Below are 16,816 nucleotides of genomic sequence, written 5' to 3' on the forward strand. Positions count from 1 at the left end.
GGCAGACCTTTGACTAAGTGAGAGCTGAGCAGCTGAGAAGCAGAAACTCTGGAAACTCGATGTCTTTTGTGGACCCGTCGGTAAGTGCACTGCTGTACGCTGTATTGTTGAGCGTTTCAGAAATAAACCATTGACTGATTGATTGATTGATTGATTGATTGATTGATTGATTGATTGATTGATTGAAGCGAATCCCTGCCTCGACCTTCTGAGCAGCATATTTTCCAGAAATGCTTTGCCTCTTCCCTCATCATCTGTTCGGCTTTAAACTAGAGTTTTCTCACAGCGCGTGACTTTACGCTGACAGGTTGATGGCAACGGAACAATGGACTACAGCGATATCGAATCCTTCTTCGGCGGCCCGGGATACGGCGAGGAGGACGAATATGACATCAAAACAGATTACGTGACTTTGTGTGACAAAACCGAAGTGATCCGCTTCGGGGCGCAAATCCTGCCAGCGTTCTACTGCACCATCTTCTTGCTCAGCCTGCTGGGTAACGGCCTCGTTCTCTACATCATCTACATGTACGAGAAACTCGGCACGGTCACCAACATCTTCCTCCTCAACCTGGTCATCTCCGATCTGGTTTTCGCCCTCAGCCTCCCGTTCTGGGCCACGTACCATTCGTCGGAGTGGATTTTCGGAGTTGCCCTCTGCAAGCTCGTGGGTGCCGTCTATTTTCTGGGCTTCTACAGCTCCATGCTCTTTCTGATGCTGCTGACCTTCGACAGGTACTTGGCCGTGGTCCACGCGGTCCCTGCTGCGAAGAGCAGGAAGAAGGCCTACGCCCTGGGCTCCTCCGTGGTGGTGTGGTGCGTCAGCTTCCTGGCGACAGTCAAGGAGTTTTTCCTCTACAACGTGCAGGACATGGAAAACTACAAGAAGATCTGCGAGGAAACGGGCTTCTCCAAGGACGTCCTGAGCAAATGGCAGCTCGTGGGCTACTACCAGCAGTTCTTGCTCTTTTTCCTGCTGCCCTTGCTCGTTGTGCTCTACTGCTACATGAGAATAACGCTGAGGATCATTCACACGAGGATGCGGGAGAAGTGCAGGGCGCTCAAGCTCATCTTTGTCATCATCGTGACGTTTTTCATGTGCTGGACGCCGTACAACGTGGTCATCTTGCTGCGCGCCATACGGCTGGGCGGCGCCGCCGACTCCTGTGACACCGGACTCGACTACGCGCTCTACGTGACGCGTAACATAGCCTACCTCTACTGCTGCGTCAACCCCGTCTTCTACACGTTCGTGGGCAAGAAGTTTCAGAATCATCTAGTGAAGATGCTGTCAAAACATTTCCCCTCTTTGAAGGATCACGTGTTAGCAAGTCAGAGTAGCAGAACGACATCGTTCAGGAGCCCCACCACTGTCCACGAGTACTAATGCAGCTCAGCGCAGGGCTGTGATTCGGTTGTGTGTGTGTGTGTGTGTCTAAATACGTACATATATACTCTATATATACTGTATATTCACGTTCATATTCTTATTCACTTTTTCTGCATTTTTTTCAAAAAGAGGAAAATATATAAATGTGAAATTGGAAAGATGCTCAAAATGTCATGTTTCGTATCCCAACTTATTAACCGTACGCGAAACGGCCATGAAGATGTTGGGGATGGCCTCAGGTCAAGCTGGCAGGGTGAAGAACATCTACTGTACTGTCAAGGTGACACTCGGGTACTTTGCGAGGTTTGAAAGGTCTCACACACACAACACTCAGTAATAAAAAAATCACACCGGAGCTGCATTCGGCAGTTTCTGTGGTGCAGAATGACAAGACACGAGAGGTCTGGTGTTTAACACATTGAGAGAGGAACTCAAACCACAGCACAGCTGCCTTCACCGAAATCACATTGATCTTCGAGAACAAAATCAACATTTTACATCACATTTTTTGCAAGTATTTCTTATATTTAGGACAATAAAACAAAGGATTTAGACAAAAATCAGCACAAACATTTTAATATTTTCAAACTTTTTACAAGTTACATTCAAACAATATGGGTTTTAATATGTCTGTGTACCTGCACAGTACATGTCTTTATTCTGCTTATTGTTCTTCTGAATGGGATTTTTCTTTCTAATGCCAAAGCTAATGTTTGATCTCATATATATATATATGAAATTCAGTATTCATTTATTATGTCACTATATGAAAGCCCCTGCGATGTTTGCCATATACCGCATGTAACACTGTTCAGTGTACAGTTCATTTTTCGTCCATCGCTGTTCGTCCACAATACATTTGGCACCTTTTTGCCACTTTTGACTCTTTCTTTCCTCACTTGTATCTGAGCCACAAATGATACAAAAGTGCATTATGTTCACAGGAGCAATTAACACAATGCCTTGTTTTAATTTCAATAAACATTCTGTTGCCACTCAGGTGCTTCTGAAGCCTCATATTGTTTTCTTTGACTTTTTCATAATTATTTCTGGTGCTGTCCATGCTCTCTTCTACGTGCTCACCCTCAGGCGATGGCTCTGCGCTGCTCTGAGTGCAGCACAAATGAACTGGAGGGACTTAGAAGAATTGAGCATCAGGAGGAAATGATGAGTCAAGTTGAGCCAAAACCCTCTGTGGAAAGAAAGTGCCGGATGGAAAAGCAAAGTCCAAAAAAGCAACACGAAGCTATTCTTGTGTTGAGTGTGGACGGAGAAGGTTGGAAACTGGCGTGTGAAGCTTGGAGAGCAAGTTCTCCTTCTGCCCTTTCGCACAGCTGCTTCCTGAGCAGAAATTCGGGTTCTTCTAAATCAGTGGCGGAGCGCGTGGGACTTTCGCACGGCTCACAGCCCAGCATTTCGCTAAAGGGCGAACGGGCCGCGAAACTGCAGCATCGCTTGGCCTGGAGCTCCGGTGCGGCTGCTCGAGCGGAACGGTCCGGTCCTGGTCCTGGTCCTGGGGAGCCTCACCTGCTGCTCTGCTACTCTCCTCGACTTAGCGCCAAAGTCCCGCTCTTCTTCCGTGTTCCCGTGTGTTTTCTGTGCTCTTATGGTTCGGTGTGTGTGTGTGTGTGTGTGTGTGTGTTCCCAGTGTTGCCCAGTGTGTTGAACTCGAAGGCTGAAGCCTTTAGTCAATAAATAGTCAAAACTGCACAGTCTTTCTTCCTGGGCTGAGATGTTCCACAGCGGTCGAAACACTCACTCGCGTGCTTTTTCACACCTCTGATGAAATGCAGTCTTTGTTCGCTGACGTCTGCTGATAAATAAATAAATGAACAAATAATGTAAATGTAATTTCGTAGAATGGTTGCACTTTTCTCTTCCTCCTTTGCAACTTGCATTGCTTTGCAGCGGTCAAGAGCAAAGTTCACGTAGGTCCCGTCCCGTCCCGTCCCTTTACTGTACCTTCAGACAGAATGTGTCTCTCTGGGCTCCTACAATAAAACCCTTGACCTTCTGAAGAGCTGAACGCGCGCCTCTTTTGTGTCGCATCGTGCTCTTGGGCAGCTGGAGCTCAAGCGACACTTGCCCAACGTTTCTGGTTATCGTCCTTTCCACGACAGCGTGGTCGGGCACAAGGACACACGGCGCGTGGCCGCAGGCACAAACGCGGGCGCTGCGAGGACACGCCTGGGACAGGGTCTCCTGCAGCATTTCCGCAAGAGCACCGTCTTCTGCTCTTCTTGGAGATCTGCGTCCGACGACGTGGTGAAAGTTCATCCCTCTCGAAACTTTCGTGGGAAGTTTTTCTTCCTTGATTCTTCAACCCTTTAGGATGCGATGGTCCTCAGGAGTGTGTGAGAGCACAGAGAGAAGGGCTCACCTTTACCGCACTGCACCGAATGCCCAGCAATGCCTTGCGTCGCCCCCCCCCCCAGCGTCATGCATTTACTTGTTTGCAGACGAGATGTTGAGGGTGCGTGCGGTGGCCCTTCGCAGACTTGTACGTTCCCAGTCGCTGCTCAAATGGGCGTTCGCCTGGATGCGGTTAGAGCCGCTCAGGAGCTCACTTTGCTTTATGCGGCTCCAGGGGGGTCTCGGTTTTCACTAGATGAGCCATGGGCTGAAAGGACAGAGAATAAGCGCCGAAATAGTCCAAGGACAACAGCGCCGCCTACTGGATGTTCTCAGGACGGAGTGCAGTACAGTACAGGTAAGGCGTACGGTGCGGTGCGGTGCGGTACGGTACAGGTACGGCGTACAGTACCACTCCCTCTGCGGGTCTGAGCCCAGCCAGCAGCCCTTCTTCGTCCCGGTGCGGGTACTTCACCACATCACCGGGGTAAAATGTTCGGTTCGCCTCGGAAACACAACCCCGAGCACTTTGTTATTTTAGGCCGCATACTGAGAGCGAAACCGAGCTTGGGCCCATCGCTCTTCTTGCTCCGTTTCACGTTCTTCGTCACGTGTCGTACGCCGCAGCCTGGGCCCGGAATCGGAAAGCGCGCGCCGGCCGACCCGGGCGAGCGCGAGACTAGGCCGGCGGCGGATTCCTCACCGCGGCTTCGTGTCGCGCACTTTTTCGGTCTCGATTTCCACTTTTATTTCACCGCATTTTGCGTTTCGCTTTTTCCTGCCATATGATCAGAAAGTCACAATTCGAGACGTGCGGCGCTAGTTTCGAGCAGCGACGCAAAGTAACAAAACTCAAAGTGCGAGGGTCTCGCGGTTGAGGGCAATGACATTTTTTCATTTCTATTTAATTATCTTGAAATTACGTAGCTCCCTAACAAAGGAAGGGAACTCAATCGCTGTACGGTACTGTAGTACAGTAGCGGGCGTCGAACTGACTGTATTATGACGTTATATTATGTTTTGACAGAGTGAATTACGAAGGAAGGGCGAATGTACCGCGCGCCACAGCAGCCTCCCTCCTATTTCTCCTCAAGCACGAGCCCCTCGGGCCCCTGCTTTGGCGCGCTTGGCGCGCGACCTGCCGTCCCGCCGAAGCGTCTCCGGCGCGGGGGGGCAGATTGCTCTCCATTGGCTGCAGCCGCTCGCCTCCGGGGGGAGGAGGGGGGGGGGGAGGCAAAAGAAGGACGCGCCGCCGCAGATGATGCAGCGATCGGCAGCTGCGCGTTCTGGACGAGTCGGTGGCTCCGCTCGCGCGCTGGACATGGGCTGCACGCGCACTGCGACTTGGGGGCTCGTGACACGAGAATGATTCACAGGCAGGTGATATTGTCCCAGGTGAGGCTTTCCTTCCGCTCGACGTCGTTTGTTTCCCGGAGGGATGTGTGTGTGTGTGTGTGTGTGTGGGCGGGCGGAGGCATGCTGGGATACTGCGATCGCGAGGACAGCTGAGCCAGTCGACTCGATCCGTCGGAGAGCGGACGGAAGCGCAGCCCCCGGACTGCGGCAACGGTGCCCCCCCCCACCCACGACCCCCGGCGTCCCCGGGCCTCACGGCGTCCCTTCCGCAGCGCCGCGCGCCCGTCACCATCACCGAGTCCGTGCTCGTGCCTGTCGCGTCGCGTCGGCCCGCGCGCGCGCGCGCCCCCGCTTCTCCCTTCTGTGATCGGAGCGAAGGGCCGGTGGACCTGCCGTGTGTTTCGCTTCTCGAACGGTGAGCAGATGGTTCATCTCCTTGTGGGGCCTTTTTCACTGGGGGGGGCATCCTTTGGGGGGGGGGACATCCTTGGGGGTGTGTGAGTGGGCGGCGGCACTCTATAAACAATGGAGCGCAGCTTTAAAGAGCCCGCAGCCTCCAGGCCTCCATTTGTACCCCCCCCCACACACACACGCGCACAGAGAGCGCAGCCGTGACACCGCAGCGTGTCCACAGGTCACACCGGGCCACCTCATCGAACCCTGGACTGGGCCACATGTCAGTTCCCCATCCGGTGGGCAACACCCCCTGCCCCCCCTCTCCCCCCGTCCCCCCCATCACAGCAAACGTGTTCAGCTACCGACAGGCAGTTCCCACGTTGCACCCGGTTCTTCGCTTTAATGTAGCGCGACACGGGTTCGAAATGACAAAGCGTTGTTACGACGTACTCTTTTCCTGTGCGAAATATTTTTTCAATTTTACAAAGCAAAGGCTTCCTTCGTACGAATCCGTAGTTTGTTTGTGTGCGTGTGTCTCACAGAGACAGAGAGATTAGTGTGATTTCATGGCGAAAGCTGGCTGTGGATGTGTGTTTTGTGGTGTGTGTCCAGTAGTGAGACACACGCGTGCGCGCACACATCCTGCAGGGGCCCGGAGCTCCGAGCCCGCAACGGATGAGCGCTGAACTCCAGCAGCTTAAAGGCCTCGTTTTTCGTGGCCGACGGCATCCGGCGCTTTCCGTGAATCGCGGGACGATCCTGAGCCGAGGCGGCGTTTTCACCGCGCTCTTTACTCGCGGACGGCCGCCGTCCGTAGGAGACGTTTGCGGGGAGGTGCCGGACGGGGACGCTGGTGGCAGCGGCGTGAGAAGATCCGCACGGCACCGTGAACATCTAGCTGATGTGTTTCTCCAAAGGCGCTTACAGCGTTAGTGTACCGTGCTTACGCTTATTTACCCGCTTGAACAGCTGGGTCATTTTACTGGAGCAATTCAGGGTAAAAGTACCTCGTTCAAGGGTCCTACTGTCAGAAGCGAGACTCGAACCCGCAACCCTTTGGGTCCAAAGCAGCCGCTCTAACTACTGCGCTACCAGCTGTCCCCAGAGCAATGGGCCTCCTCATGTAGCTCTTTGTAAGTTATTACTTTTATTGTTAATAAAAACGTTCTCATTGCATTTCATCACTTACTATAATGTTTTTCTTCTGTTTCTTAACAAACTGAGTCCAGTAAAACGCTTTGCCAGTAAATGTTCTCGTCCCTCTTAAGGTCCCTCGCAAAATTGCGGTAGCAGCAGAGCGAAACATCCTACGGAGTGCGGCTTTTCTCGTACGGCTTGGGGCCCGTCGGCCGCACACCCTCCGTGATGCACGTGTCCCTCCGCGTCCCTCCTTGTCCCTCCGCGTCCCCTGTGGACGAGGCGCCCGACTGCGTTTGCGAACAGGACTTCCTGCAGAATGAGCGCTGCTGACAGGAAGTGAACGCGTGGATCCCTTAGCGCGTCGCCTTCAACACGAGCGCCTTCCGACACGTGACGTGACGTGACGTGACGTCCGTCCGGACGCCCTTCCTCGTTCGCACGGAGCACCCGGAGTTTCCCTCGTCCGTCCGACGGGCCCCGTTGCGTCCCTGCCCGCCGGAAGGCGGTTCGTGTGGCCGATGCGTGCGATGCTCGAAAGGACTCCCCCGCGCTCCGTCTCGTAAAACGCGTCTCGTCTCTCAGCCGTTTATTGCTTCGTCCACAAAGTCCTCGGGCGTGCGTGTGTGCGTGGCTCAACGGTGAAGCAACACACGCAGAAAATAATGTGAAACGCGAGGGTTTCGTGCAGCAGGATGAGCCCCTTAATCCCTCCAATAGATTAAAGTGAGAGTTTGTTGTTCGGATGAGCTCAGCTGTGCGGAGGAACCGGAGCCTCTGCAACATGACTGCGGCGTCGAGAAAAAACAAATGGACAAGCGAAGTGTGTGTGTGCGTGTGCGTGCGTGTGCGTGCGCGCAACAGCGTTCGGTCTAGTAACCGGAGACGTGGTAGAGCTGCTGGTAAAAGTGTGGTGCGAAAGCTGGAGGTCCTAAGCCAAGGACTTTGTACGAACAGCTGAGCGCCTCGGTTGGCGAAATGCTGACGCGCCAAACCGGAGGAAGGTTCGGGTTCGGGTTCAGCGCTTACACCTGCCTTTTACTACATTACAGCAGGAACTTGACTGGTGTGGCCCACCTCGGAAGGAGAATGGGCCTCCTGCCATTTTCGAATGTGGAGAAATATGGAAATATGAATGTTGAGAATATGGAATAGTGTACATTTCTCTTGTTGGTCAATGTGAATAAAAATCTCCCAACTGTAGCCCCACTTCGCTGTGTTAGTACACATGGCGATACACGTGTGTGTGTGTGTGTGCGCGCGCTCGCAATGGGTGAAGCACTCACACCACAGCAAAGAGCAAAACGGCCCGTAACTGAAAAGCCCCGGGGGGCTTCTTGCATACGTTTATTCTGTGTATACGGCTGATTTGTTATATCTCTCTTTGCAGTAAATTTTCATAAACATAACACGTTTGGCATTATTTGTTAATTTTTCTCTTAATTGTAATTTATTTGTAGCATCGTGTTTTTGTGGTGACGGGGTTAGGCGCTGTTTTTGGCTTCTTCTGTTGGATCACGTCAGGGCAATGTAACAGGTACGTGCGCACACACACACACACACACACACACACACACACACACACACACACACACACACACCTGAGTCGCTGATTCAACTCCAAACCCATGTCTTCGGACTGTGTGAGGAAACGGGAGCACCCAGAGGGAACCAGCACTTTACATGTTCAGTTGATAATAGGTGGGAAGGAGCTGCAGGCAGACAGTGGTACAGAATTAGAGTAATTAATGTAAATGTAATGAACGAAAGGAAACTTCTTTGTGTTGCATCAAGTCAAGTAATGGCCTCCATTTTAATAGGATTTGCTCATTTATCCACATAAACGGTGGGATTTTTGGGGCCCAGGGACACACACACACACACACACATACACACACTTGTAGCTGCAGAAAGAAGTAAAGCGAGTTTCCAAGTCATGAGAATCCCCCCGCAGAGTTTTCGGCACGTCCCCGCATCGCCTCGGCGCCTCTCCGCCACCGTGGATGCGTTGTTGCAGTACAGGTGAAGCACCTGCAGGGGCGCCACAGAGCCACCAAAGTGTCCAGGTTTCCCAGCAGGCACTGCTCTCGTCCAGCTCTTTGTGCCTGCAGGTCCGCTGGAGCTCCGATTCGTTGTGCGCCTGAAGGCACCAGGAAAAGGCGTCCGTGTCCTTGCGTCCGTGTGGCCTCGTGCCTTTGGAAACGCCGTAACCGTGCGTCTCATCCCTTCCTCGTACAAGTGTGGCCTTTGCGGGATGTTTGTGACGCAGCTACAAAGTTCTTCCTTTACCTCCTGGAAGTGTTTGCTTTCTCACGTTCATGTCCCTCCATGGTGTGAGGCGAGAGAGCGTCCTGTTCTGGAGTTGTGGAGTTCGGTGAAGCGTGTGGCGACGGCAGAATCTGCGCCCTCCTTCTGCGCGCACGCACACGATACGCTGTTGTCCACCAGCCGAAACCTTTGTCTGTTGAAACGTACAGGACTCGCTTTAGTACCTATCTGCTCGCGGTCATTTACCCCTTTTTACCGCGGGATTATGTTTCCTGGGGGACGGAGACTCAATACTGCGCTTCGTGTTCTACGGCGGAAGCCCGGGTTGGAACCGCTGCGTTGCACGATACCTCACTTGTGAATAACGTGAGAACCGCTGAGTATGTTGTTCTGTCCGCTCTGCAACACCTGCCTTTGGACAGAACCGCTCAAAGCGTCCTTGTGCCGCAGGCCGAACGCACTGCCGTCTGTCGCTCCTGTCAAAACTGCTCCTCTGGTCCCTTGTGCGGGCTTTTGCGGACGATCGCTTCTCGAGCGCTTCTGCGGGGCTCCCACACAGCGAGGGGCCCCGCGGGGCTCAGCTCAGCTCCGTGTCTAACCCTGTTTTCGCAGGACGTGTCCCTTTGTTCGTCCTGGGTGTGTGTGTGTGAGACCTTCCTGTAACTCCCCGTCTCTTCTCTGTTTTTCTTTCCCCTTCATGACACCATTGCTTTGTCAGCCTACAGTAAAGCTCAACCGGGAGAGATGGAGAGACCCCTGAAAAGACACCTTCACCAGTTTCCTTTGGCTGTCCGACAGGTCGTCCAACAGGAACAGCTTTGCACACGACCTGCTGCTCAGATGTTTTGCTGCAGTTTTTCTTTGAACAGGTGGCGCAACGTGGTTCCCTCTGTGCTCTCGTTGAACACACTTGCATTGCACTGCATCCCTGTGAGGCAGGAGGGACACTGCGTTGTCAAACCCTCAGAGCTTTGCCAGTAATTCCATGAATTCTTCCTCAGGACCTGAGGTCTTTTTCAGCGACTCGTTATGCTGCTGCACCTGTGTAGCGTGAAGGTCAGTGTTGTCCTCCTGTAGCCGCCAGCGACCATCTCATCCCATCTGAGCTTCACTCATCATATGGGTCTTTTCTGTAGACCAGCTCGGCGCCGCTGTCCCCATGACACGCACGTCTGACACGTACCCCCCGCCCCGACTGCGTTGACCGGTGGACCGTGGCTCGACTGTCCCGCGCAGAGGGTTTAGGGTGCCGTGGACCTGTGGAGCTTTGCTGGGTTTGTAAGAGCAGAGCCCTAACTGGAATGAGTCGGTCACGGTTGTGGTCAGACTTCCAAATCCTATAAGAAGTGTTAATGAGAAGGACAAATGATCACGTGTCCCTTTGTCACAGGGGAACGATGTCCAGCTTTGCGCTCTTCTAATGCATCTGGCAGCATCGGAAGTGCTGCTTGTAACGTCTGCTCGCAGTGCTGCGTAGTTTGGTCAAACCACTCTGATGTTGCATTCATGTGACACGTGGTGTCAAATTTACCACAGTACACTACGCACAGTCCTGTAGGATCTCTCTTTTCTAAACTGCCTGTTATGTCCATGTCTTGCCAGTAGTGTGAAACTCCAGGATTGTAAAAACGGCCGAGAAATGTGCGAAATAAGTCCGTTACTTGTCTCCCTTCGTGTACCTTCAGCAATGGCCATCACTCAGAGTCCGGAACCTTTTGGGGGCGGCACTGTCATCATACCACAGCGGCGAGTCGCAAATTATTCAAGGCTCGCGATTTCTGTTTTTGGTAGGAGGGAAATGCATGTTTAACAGCTGCAAACGAAAATGTGCAAAATTCCCCTTTGTAAGATGAAGGGACTCCTTCCTGGATCGGGGCCTTGTCGTGGCGGAAGGGCTTGCGTGATCTAGGGATCTCCAGAGCTATATTGTCGGGAGCAGTATGCTCCTGGTAGGGTATCCTATGGCGACCGGGTCTGGAGTGAAAATCCAGACTAACACGATCTGAAAATCCCCTACGGCAAAAGTGAATAAGATGTTTACCCTGCCCGGAATAGGGTCACCGGGACCTACCCCTGGAGCCAGGCCTGGGGGTAGTGTTCCTAGGCGAGCGCCCAAAAGGACAACGCGGGTAGGCCATGTGGGATCACCACCTGCAAGGTCAAGGATACAGTCTGGTATGGGCAACCCGACAATAAATCATTACAATAGTCCAACCTGCTTGAAACAAAAACGTCAACCAATTTCTCAGCATCCCGTCTTCATAGGAATCGCCATAATTTAACTATGTTTCTTAACTGAAGGAAGCACGACTTAGTCAAAGCATTTACATGAGTTACAAATGACAGCTTCCCATCCAACAGGACACCCAGATCCTTGACACAATCCGTACGCTTGAAGGTAATACCATTTCTTGTAAAGATTGGTGTGATTGTGTCGAGTTTTGGCATCACCACCCACCACAAGTACCTCTGTTTTACTGGCATTTAGAGATAAAAGAATTATTACTCATCCATAATTTTATACTGGTAAAACAATTAGCTAACGACACCACATGTGAAGGATCGTTAGGCTGAAACGATACATAAAGCTGTGTGTCATCGGCATACGAATGGAAATTCACATTATGTTTGCGAATAATGTCACCCAATGGTAACAGTGTGAGAAGAGTAATGGCCCCAACACAGAGCCCTGCGGCACACCATACTGAACCGTAGTTGAGATGGAGGGGGTGCAGTCATCAGATTTTAATACAAATTGTTCGTGGTTAGCTAATACAAGTCAAACCACTTCAGAACGGTGCCTCTTAGTCCAACCAGGTTTCCAAGTCTACTCAGTAGGATACTGTGGTCTACAGTATCGAACGCAGCACTCAAGTCTAGTAACATAAGAATAGAGATCTGACCAGCATCGGAAGAAATGAGAATATCATTAACAACACATGTGAGCATCGTTTCAGTGCTGTGACCAGTGTGGAAACCGGACTGAAATTTTTCAGATATATTATGATGATATTTTACAATTTGGGAAGCTACAATCTTTTCTAGAATTTTGGATAAAAACAGTAGATTGGAGATGGGTCTGTAATTACATGGGTTATTTGGATGCTTATAAGTGTACTTGGTACCAGAGCTCCCTAGATCAACAATTGACTTTGTAGTCGTTTCATCTGACTTGAGGTCAAATGTTCTGCACAGTCGGGTGAAGAGAGGTGCTGAGCTGTCAACCGGTCACCATCTGTTGGTAAGCTGGATCAGATGGTGGGGAAAACTGATGGACAGACCTTGTAGACCCAAGCATATCGTGAGGGTGTGCTGGGAATGACTGTCGTGTGCTGAGAATGACTGGAGGACCCTATCTGGAATGATTTTTACTCCCACCGCCGTGAAAACTTCTCCCATGTCCCGAAGGAGGTAGGGGACATGGAGTCTGAATGAACCCTATTCAAAACCACCATTGTGGAAGCAGCCAGGTGCAGCTGTGGCCAAAAGCTTGTTGGTGCCAGTCAAGGCAGCAACCAGAGAACCCGCTGGTGGACACCGGTGGTGAGGGAAGCTGTCAAGCTGAAGAAGGAGGCCTTTAGGGCCTCGTTGGCTCTGGGGGCTCCTGACTCAGCAGATAGGTACCGACAGGCAAAAAAGGCGGCAGTGACTGCGGTTGCAGAAGCAAAATCCAGAGCATGAGAGGAGTTTGGAGAGGCTATGGAAAATGACTTTCGGTCGGCCTCAGAGAGGCCCCGGTGGCTCAGGAGGGGTCGGAGGAGATTCGCTCAAGCTGTGCTCAGCAAAGGTGGAGGAATTCTGACCTCAAATGAGGACGTTGTTGGGAGGTGGAAGGAGCACTTTGAAGAACTCTTAAACCCGAGTGATATGCCTCCCTTACAGGAGTCAGGGGCTGAGGATTTCAGGCTGTCAGAGTCCATTTCCCTGGTGGAAGTCACTGAGGTAGTTGGTAAGCTCCACAGTGGCAAAGCACCGGGGGTGGATGAGATTTGCCCGGAAATGCTTAAGGCCCTGGATGTTGCAGGGCTGTCATGGTTGACACGCTCTGCAATGTTGCATGGACCTCGGGGACAGTGCCTTCGGATTGGCAAACTGGGGTGGTGGTCCCTATCTTTAAGAAAGGGGACTGGAGAGTGTCTGCCTACTATCGGGGTATCACGCTTCTCAGCCTCCCTGGGAAAGTCTATGCCGGTGTGCTGGAAAAGAGGCTCCGGCCGATAGCTGAACCTCAGACTGAAGAAGAACAATGCGGATTCCGTCCTGACCGTGGAACAGTGGACCAGCTTTTTACCCTCTCACAGATAATTGAAGGCGCATGGGAGTTCGCTAATCTAGTCTACATGTGTTTTGTGGACTTGGAGAAGGCCTATGACCGTGTTCCCCGAGAAATTCTGTGGGAGGTGCTTCGGGAGTATGGGGTGCCAGGGCCACTACTGGGAGCCATTTGGTCTCTCTTCTCGCAGAGCGAGAGCTGTATCCGCATATTCGGTATTATGTCAAGCCTGTTTAACGTGGGTGTTTGACTCTGCCAAGGTTTTGCTTTGATCTCAGAGTATAGCTGCTTCTCCTCCGTATTGACAGGAGCCAGTTGAGGTGGTTCGGGCATCTGGCAAGGATGCCCCCTGGGCGCCTCCCTTCGGAGGTATACCAAGCACGTCCAACTGGGCCGAGACCCCGAGGTCGGCCCAGGACCAGCCGGAGGGATTATATCTCCCAGTTAGCCTGGGAGTGGATGGGGATCCCCCAGGTTGAGCTGGAGGACGTTGCAGGGGACAGGGATGTCTGGACTTCTCTGTCCTCTCTACTGCCAACGAGACCCTAGAAGGAAAAGCAGGAAGATGGATGGATGGATGGATGGAAGCTATAGCGACATTGGAGGAGCAACAAAACTTTTACATTGGCATCCAGAGACCGCAGAGGTGCTCTAATGGTTTAAGGTGGGCTCTTCGTGTTAGGAGAATGCTGCAGGTTGCCATAGCGCCTACCAAGGTGGCACCACAGGACCGGTTCACTTGGGCATCGCCTTTGTCCTTCACTAACTACAGGAGACAAGAAGTTCTGCTGCAGTGCACAACAGTGGGCCCCGGGGGCCACATAATAGCAGTTACTGATCCCTAAGTAGCAGTCATGGAGCTGTGAGCAGGTTTTTTTTTGTGTGTGTGTGTGTGTGTGTGTGTGTGTGTGTGTGTGTGTGTGTGTGTGAGAATTTAATGCATAAATTGTACTTTTGCTGAGATGTACGTCGCTTTGGACAAAAGCGTCTGCTAAATGAATAAATGTAAATGTAAAGTCGCTACCTGTCTGTTGTTCTTTTTAATGAAGACATTTGTGTGGATGGTAAATGTAGTGTACAGTAGTTATACAGTAATGTAATAAAGAGCGTAATTAATAAAGAGTGTCATTAGAAAGGATACACACCTTAACATATGTAAAGAAAAGAATAGTAATAATGGTTATTACGGGGGGGGGCGTGGTGGGTTTGCCCTGGGCCTGTTTTGTGGTGGGTCTGGGGTTCGAGTCCTGCTTGGAGTGCCCTGTGGCAGACTGGCGTCCTGTCCTGGTGTGTCCCCTCCCCCCTCCAGCAATACGCCCTGTGTTGCCGGGTTAGGCTCCGGCTCCCCACGACCCTGTATGGGACAAGCGGTTTCAGATGGGGGGGGGGGGGTGTGTGTGTGTGTGTGTGTGTGTGTGTGTGTGTGTGTGTGTGTGTGTGTGTGTGTGTGGTTATTACATGTATCCGTCCATCCAGTAATAAAGTTATCGTTACAGCTGATGATCAGGATGAATCCTGTGTTGTGTTCATCGGTGTCACTATGGACCCCCCCCCCCCAGTAAGGCATGTAAAGAGACCACCAACCACATGTCACCTTTGCTCATTCACCACCTTAACCACCCCGCCCACCCCACCTTAATGCTTCTTACATCAGTATATCATTTTGTGGACTCGACACGTCTTTTTCAAGCTGAACCCTGCAGATGAGTGTGTGGGGAAATAAAATGTGCTCTTGCGTGTCCACAAGCGACACTGCTGTAAGAGACTTGTGATGCAAAAAGCTATAATGTATTTTTGACCCGGGGGGCGTGGTGACGCAGTGGGTTGGACCGGGTCCTGCTCTCCGGTGGGTCTGGGGTTCGAGTCCCGCTTGGGGTGCCTTGCGGCAGACTGGCGTCCCGTCCTGGGTGCGTCCCCTCCCTCTCCGGCCTTACGCCCTGTGTTACCGGGTAGGCTCCGGTTCCCCGCGACCCTGTATGGGACGAGCGGTTCCGAAAGTGTGTGTGTGTGTGTGTTTTTGACCCCATAATTAGCACACCCTCCACCCCACCCCCCATCTCTCGCCTGCTCTAACAATAATTGCCTGGCCATCTAATAATAATGAAGGCACGTTTCCACCCCCGTAGGCTCCCTGCGGTGCCACATCTGAACCCCCTCCCTTCCCTTTTTTTTTTATTTTTTTTATTTTTTTACTTTCACCTCTTGGACGTTTGTTCCAGTGTGAAGGTTTCGGCCAAAGTCACTTGTGTCAGCGAGGCCGTTTCTGCTGAAGATACCGAAACAAACGTGGTTTAGTGGCCTTTGACTTCCTTCAGCTGGACCTGTTACTTCCACAAAATGAACTGATGTACAAATAATGTTGGAGATGTGATTGCGGTCAGTGGCTGTGCTCAGAGGGCATTATGTGCTTAAGTGCGGTGCTCACATCTGTCACATGCTCATAGCTGTGCCATGATTGTTCACTGCACTCTGGTGTGCTGCCCCTTCCTCTTTGAGCTTTTCCTCTTTCCTCCGCTCTTTGTTGTACGCAGCGTCTGCTCTGCTCTCTCCCGGCCTCCAGAACTTGTACCAGAACCGATTCCTCGGCCTAGCGGCCATGGCATCGCCCTCACGAAGCTCGCAGGGTCGTCGGCGGTGCAAAGACCCCATCCGCCACAGCTACAACCCCGAACAGTTCCAGAACGTGGACCTGCAGAACTGCGGGCCGGAGGGCCCCCCCGTGGCTCGCTCCACCAGCGACACGGATCTGGTGACCTCGCAAGGCCGCTCAGCTCTCACGGTCAGCAGCTCTTTCTACACGGTTGGCCAGCCGCAGGATCTCGTCATCTGCTGGGACATCAAGGAGGAGGTGGATGCCGGGGACTGGATCGGCATGTACCTCATCGGTGAGTCTCTGCGAAGCTCCGCGACGGCTGCCGACAGATTTTGGCGCGCTCGTAGGAAGGCGCCGCTTGCCGAAATCAGCTACTACTTGTGGCTCTTCCATTATTGTTACTGTCGTTACTCCGTCGCTCAGGCAGTGCTGTCACCCGAAGGGAGCTGACCCGCTTGTCCAGATTCGTGTAAAGGTCACGTAAAATCCTCCTCATCATCTACAAGTCAAATTCTAGTCAGAACTAGAGCAACTGGTGTTCTCCAAGGACCTCGCGTTCTTAATGGATCTGCTGCACGCCACCTTCTGGGGCTTCAGCCAGCAGCTTCCAGGTTGAGGGTCGGTCCCTGGCCGCTATGGACCCTGCTACAACCCAGCGAAAGGAGAGGGTGGACGAGCGGATGGCAGGAAGGAGCGTGTTGGTTGGCAAGAGTAGTTGGTGGCCTGCACCGTGCCATCTTGTGCTCTCTCCCCGCAGATGAGGTCCTGTCGGAGAACTTCCTGGACTATAAGAACCGCGGCGTGAATGGCTCTCACAAGGGCCAGATCGTGTGGAAGATTGAAGCCAGCTCCTACTTCGTCGAGTGTAAGTGAACCTCTCGAGCCGTGCTTCTGTATGGATGGAGCATTCTTACAAGGCTTTGAATCCAGCTCATTTGCTGCTGTTTGCATGTTCTCACTGGTCTCTTGCATAGTTTACCATTTGGTGCTCTGGTTTCCTCCTACAACCCAAAGAGCAGTGGTTCTAAATTGCCCATAGTGCATGTGTGTG

At 52.3% G+C, this 16,816-nt stretch overlaps 2 protein-coding genes across 8 annotated transcripts in view; both read left to right on the plus strand.

Moving 5' to 3' along the window:
- Nucleotides 1–1,476, plus strand: ccr12a (chemokine (C-C motif) receptor 12a). Its single transcript, XM_018751512.1, has 2 exons — nucleotides 1–80; nucleotides 308–1,476. The coding sequence occupies exons 1-2, from the start codon at nucleotides 60–62 to the stop codon at nucleotides 1,385–1,387; spliced, it is 1,101 nt and encodes a 366-aa protein (XP_018607028.1). The 5' UTR covers nucleotides 1–59; the 3' UTR covers nucleotides 1,388–1,476.
- A 3,504-nt stretch (nucleotides 1,477–4,980) lies between these two features.
- hecw1b (HECT, C2 and WW domain containing E3 ubiquitin protein ligase 1b) overlaps nucleotides 4,981–16,816 on the plus strand; it is a 45,625-nt gene continuing 33,789 nt past the window's right edge. For 4 of the 7 annotated variants that reach the window (XM_029253419.1, XM_029253420.1, XM_029253424.1 and 1 more), the window contains exons 1-3: nucleotides 4,981–5,137; nucleotides 15,733–16,057; nucleotides 16,523–16,630. In XM_029253419.1, the coding sequence (XP_029109252.1) occupies nucleotides 5,108–5,137; nucleotides 15,733–16,057; nucleotides 16,523–16,630 (463 nt within the window). In that variant the 5' untranslated portion in view covers nucleotides 4,981–5,107. Of the gene's footprint in view, nucleotides 5,138–5,281; nucleotides 5,514–15,703; nucleotides 16,058–16,522; nucleotides 16,631–16,816 lie in introns of those variants that run through there. The other 3 variants (XM_029253421.1, XM_029253423.1, XM_029253422.1) reach the window with 3 other exon arrangements.

Source organism: Scleropages formosus, chromosome 7, assembly GCF_900964775.1.
Source record: "Scleropages formosus chromosome 7, fSclFor1.1, whole genome shotgun sequence".
NCBI lineage: Eukaryota > Metazoa > Chordata > Actinopteri > Osteoglossiformes > Osteoglossidae > Scleropages > Scleropages formosus.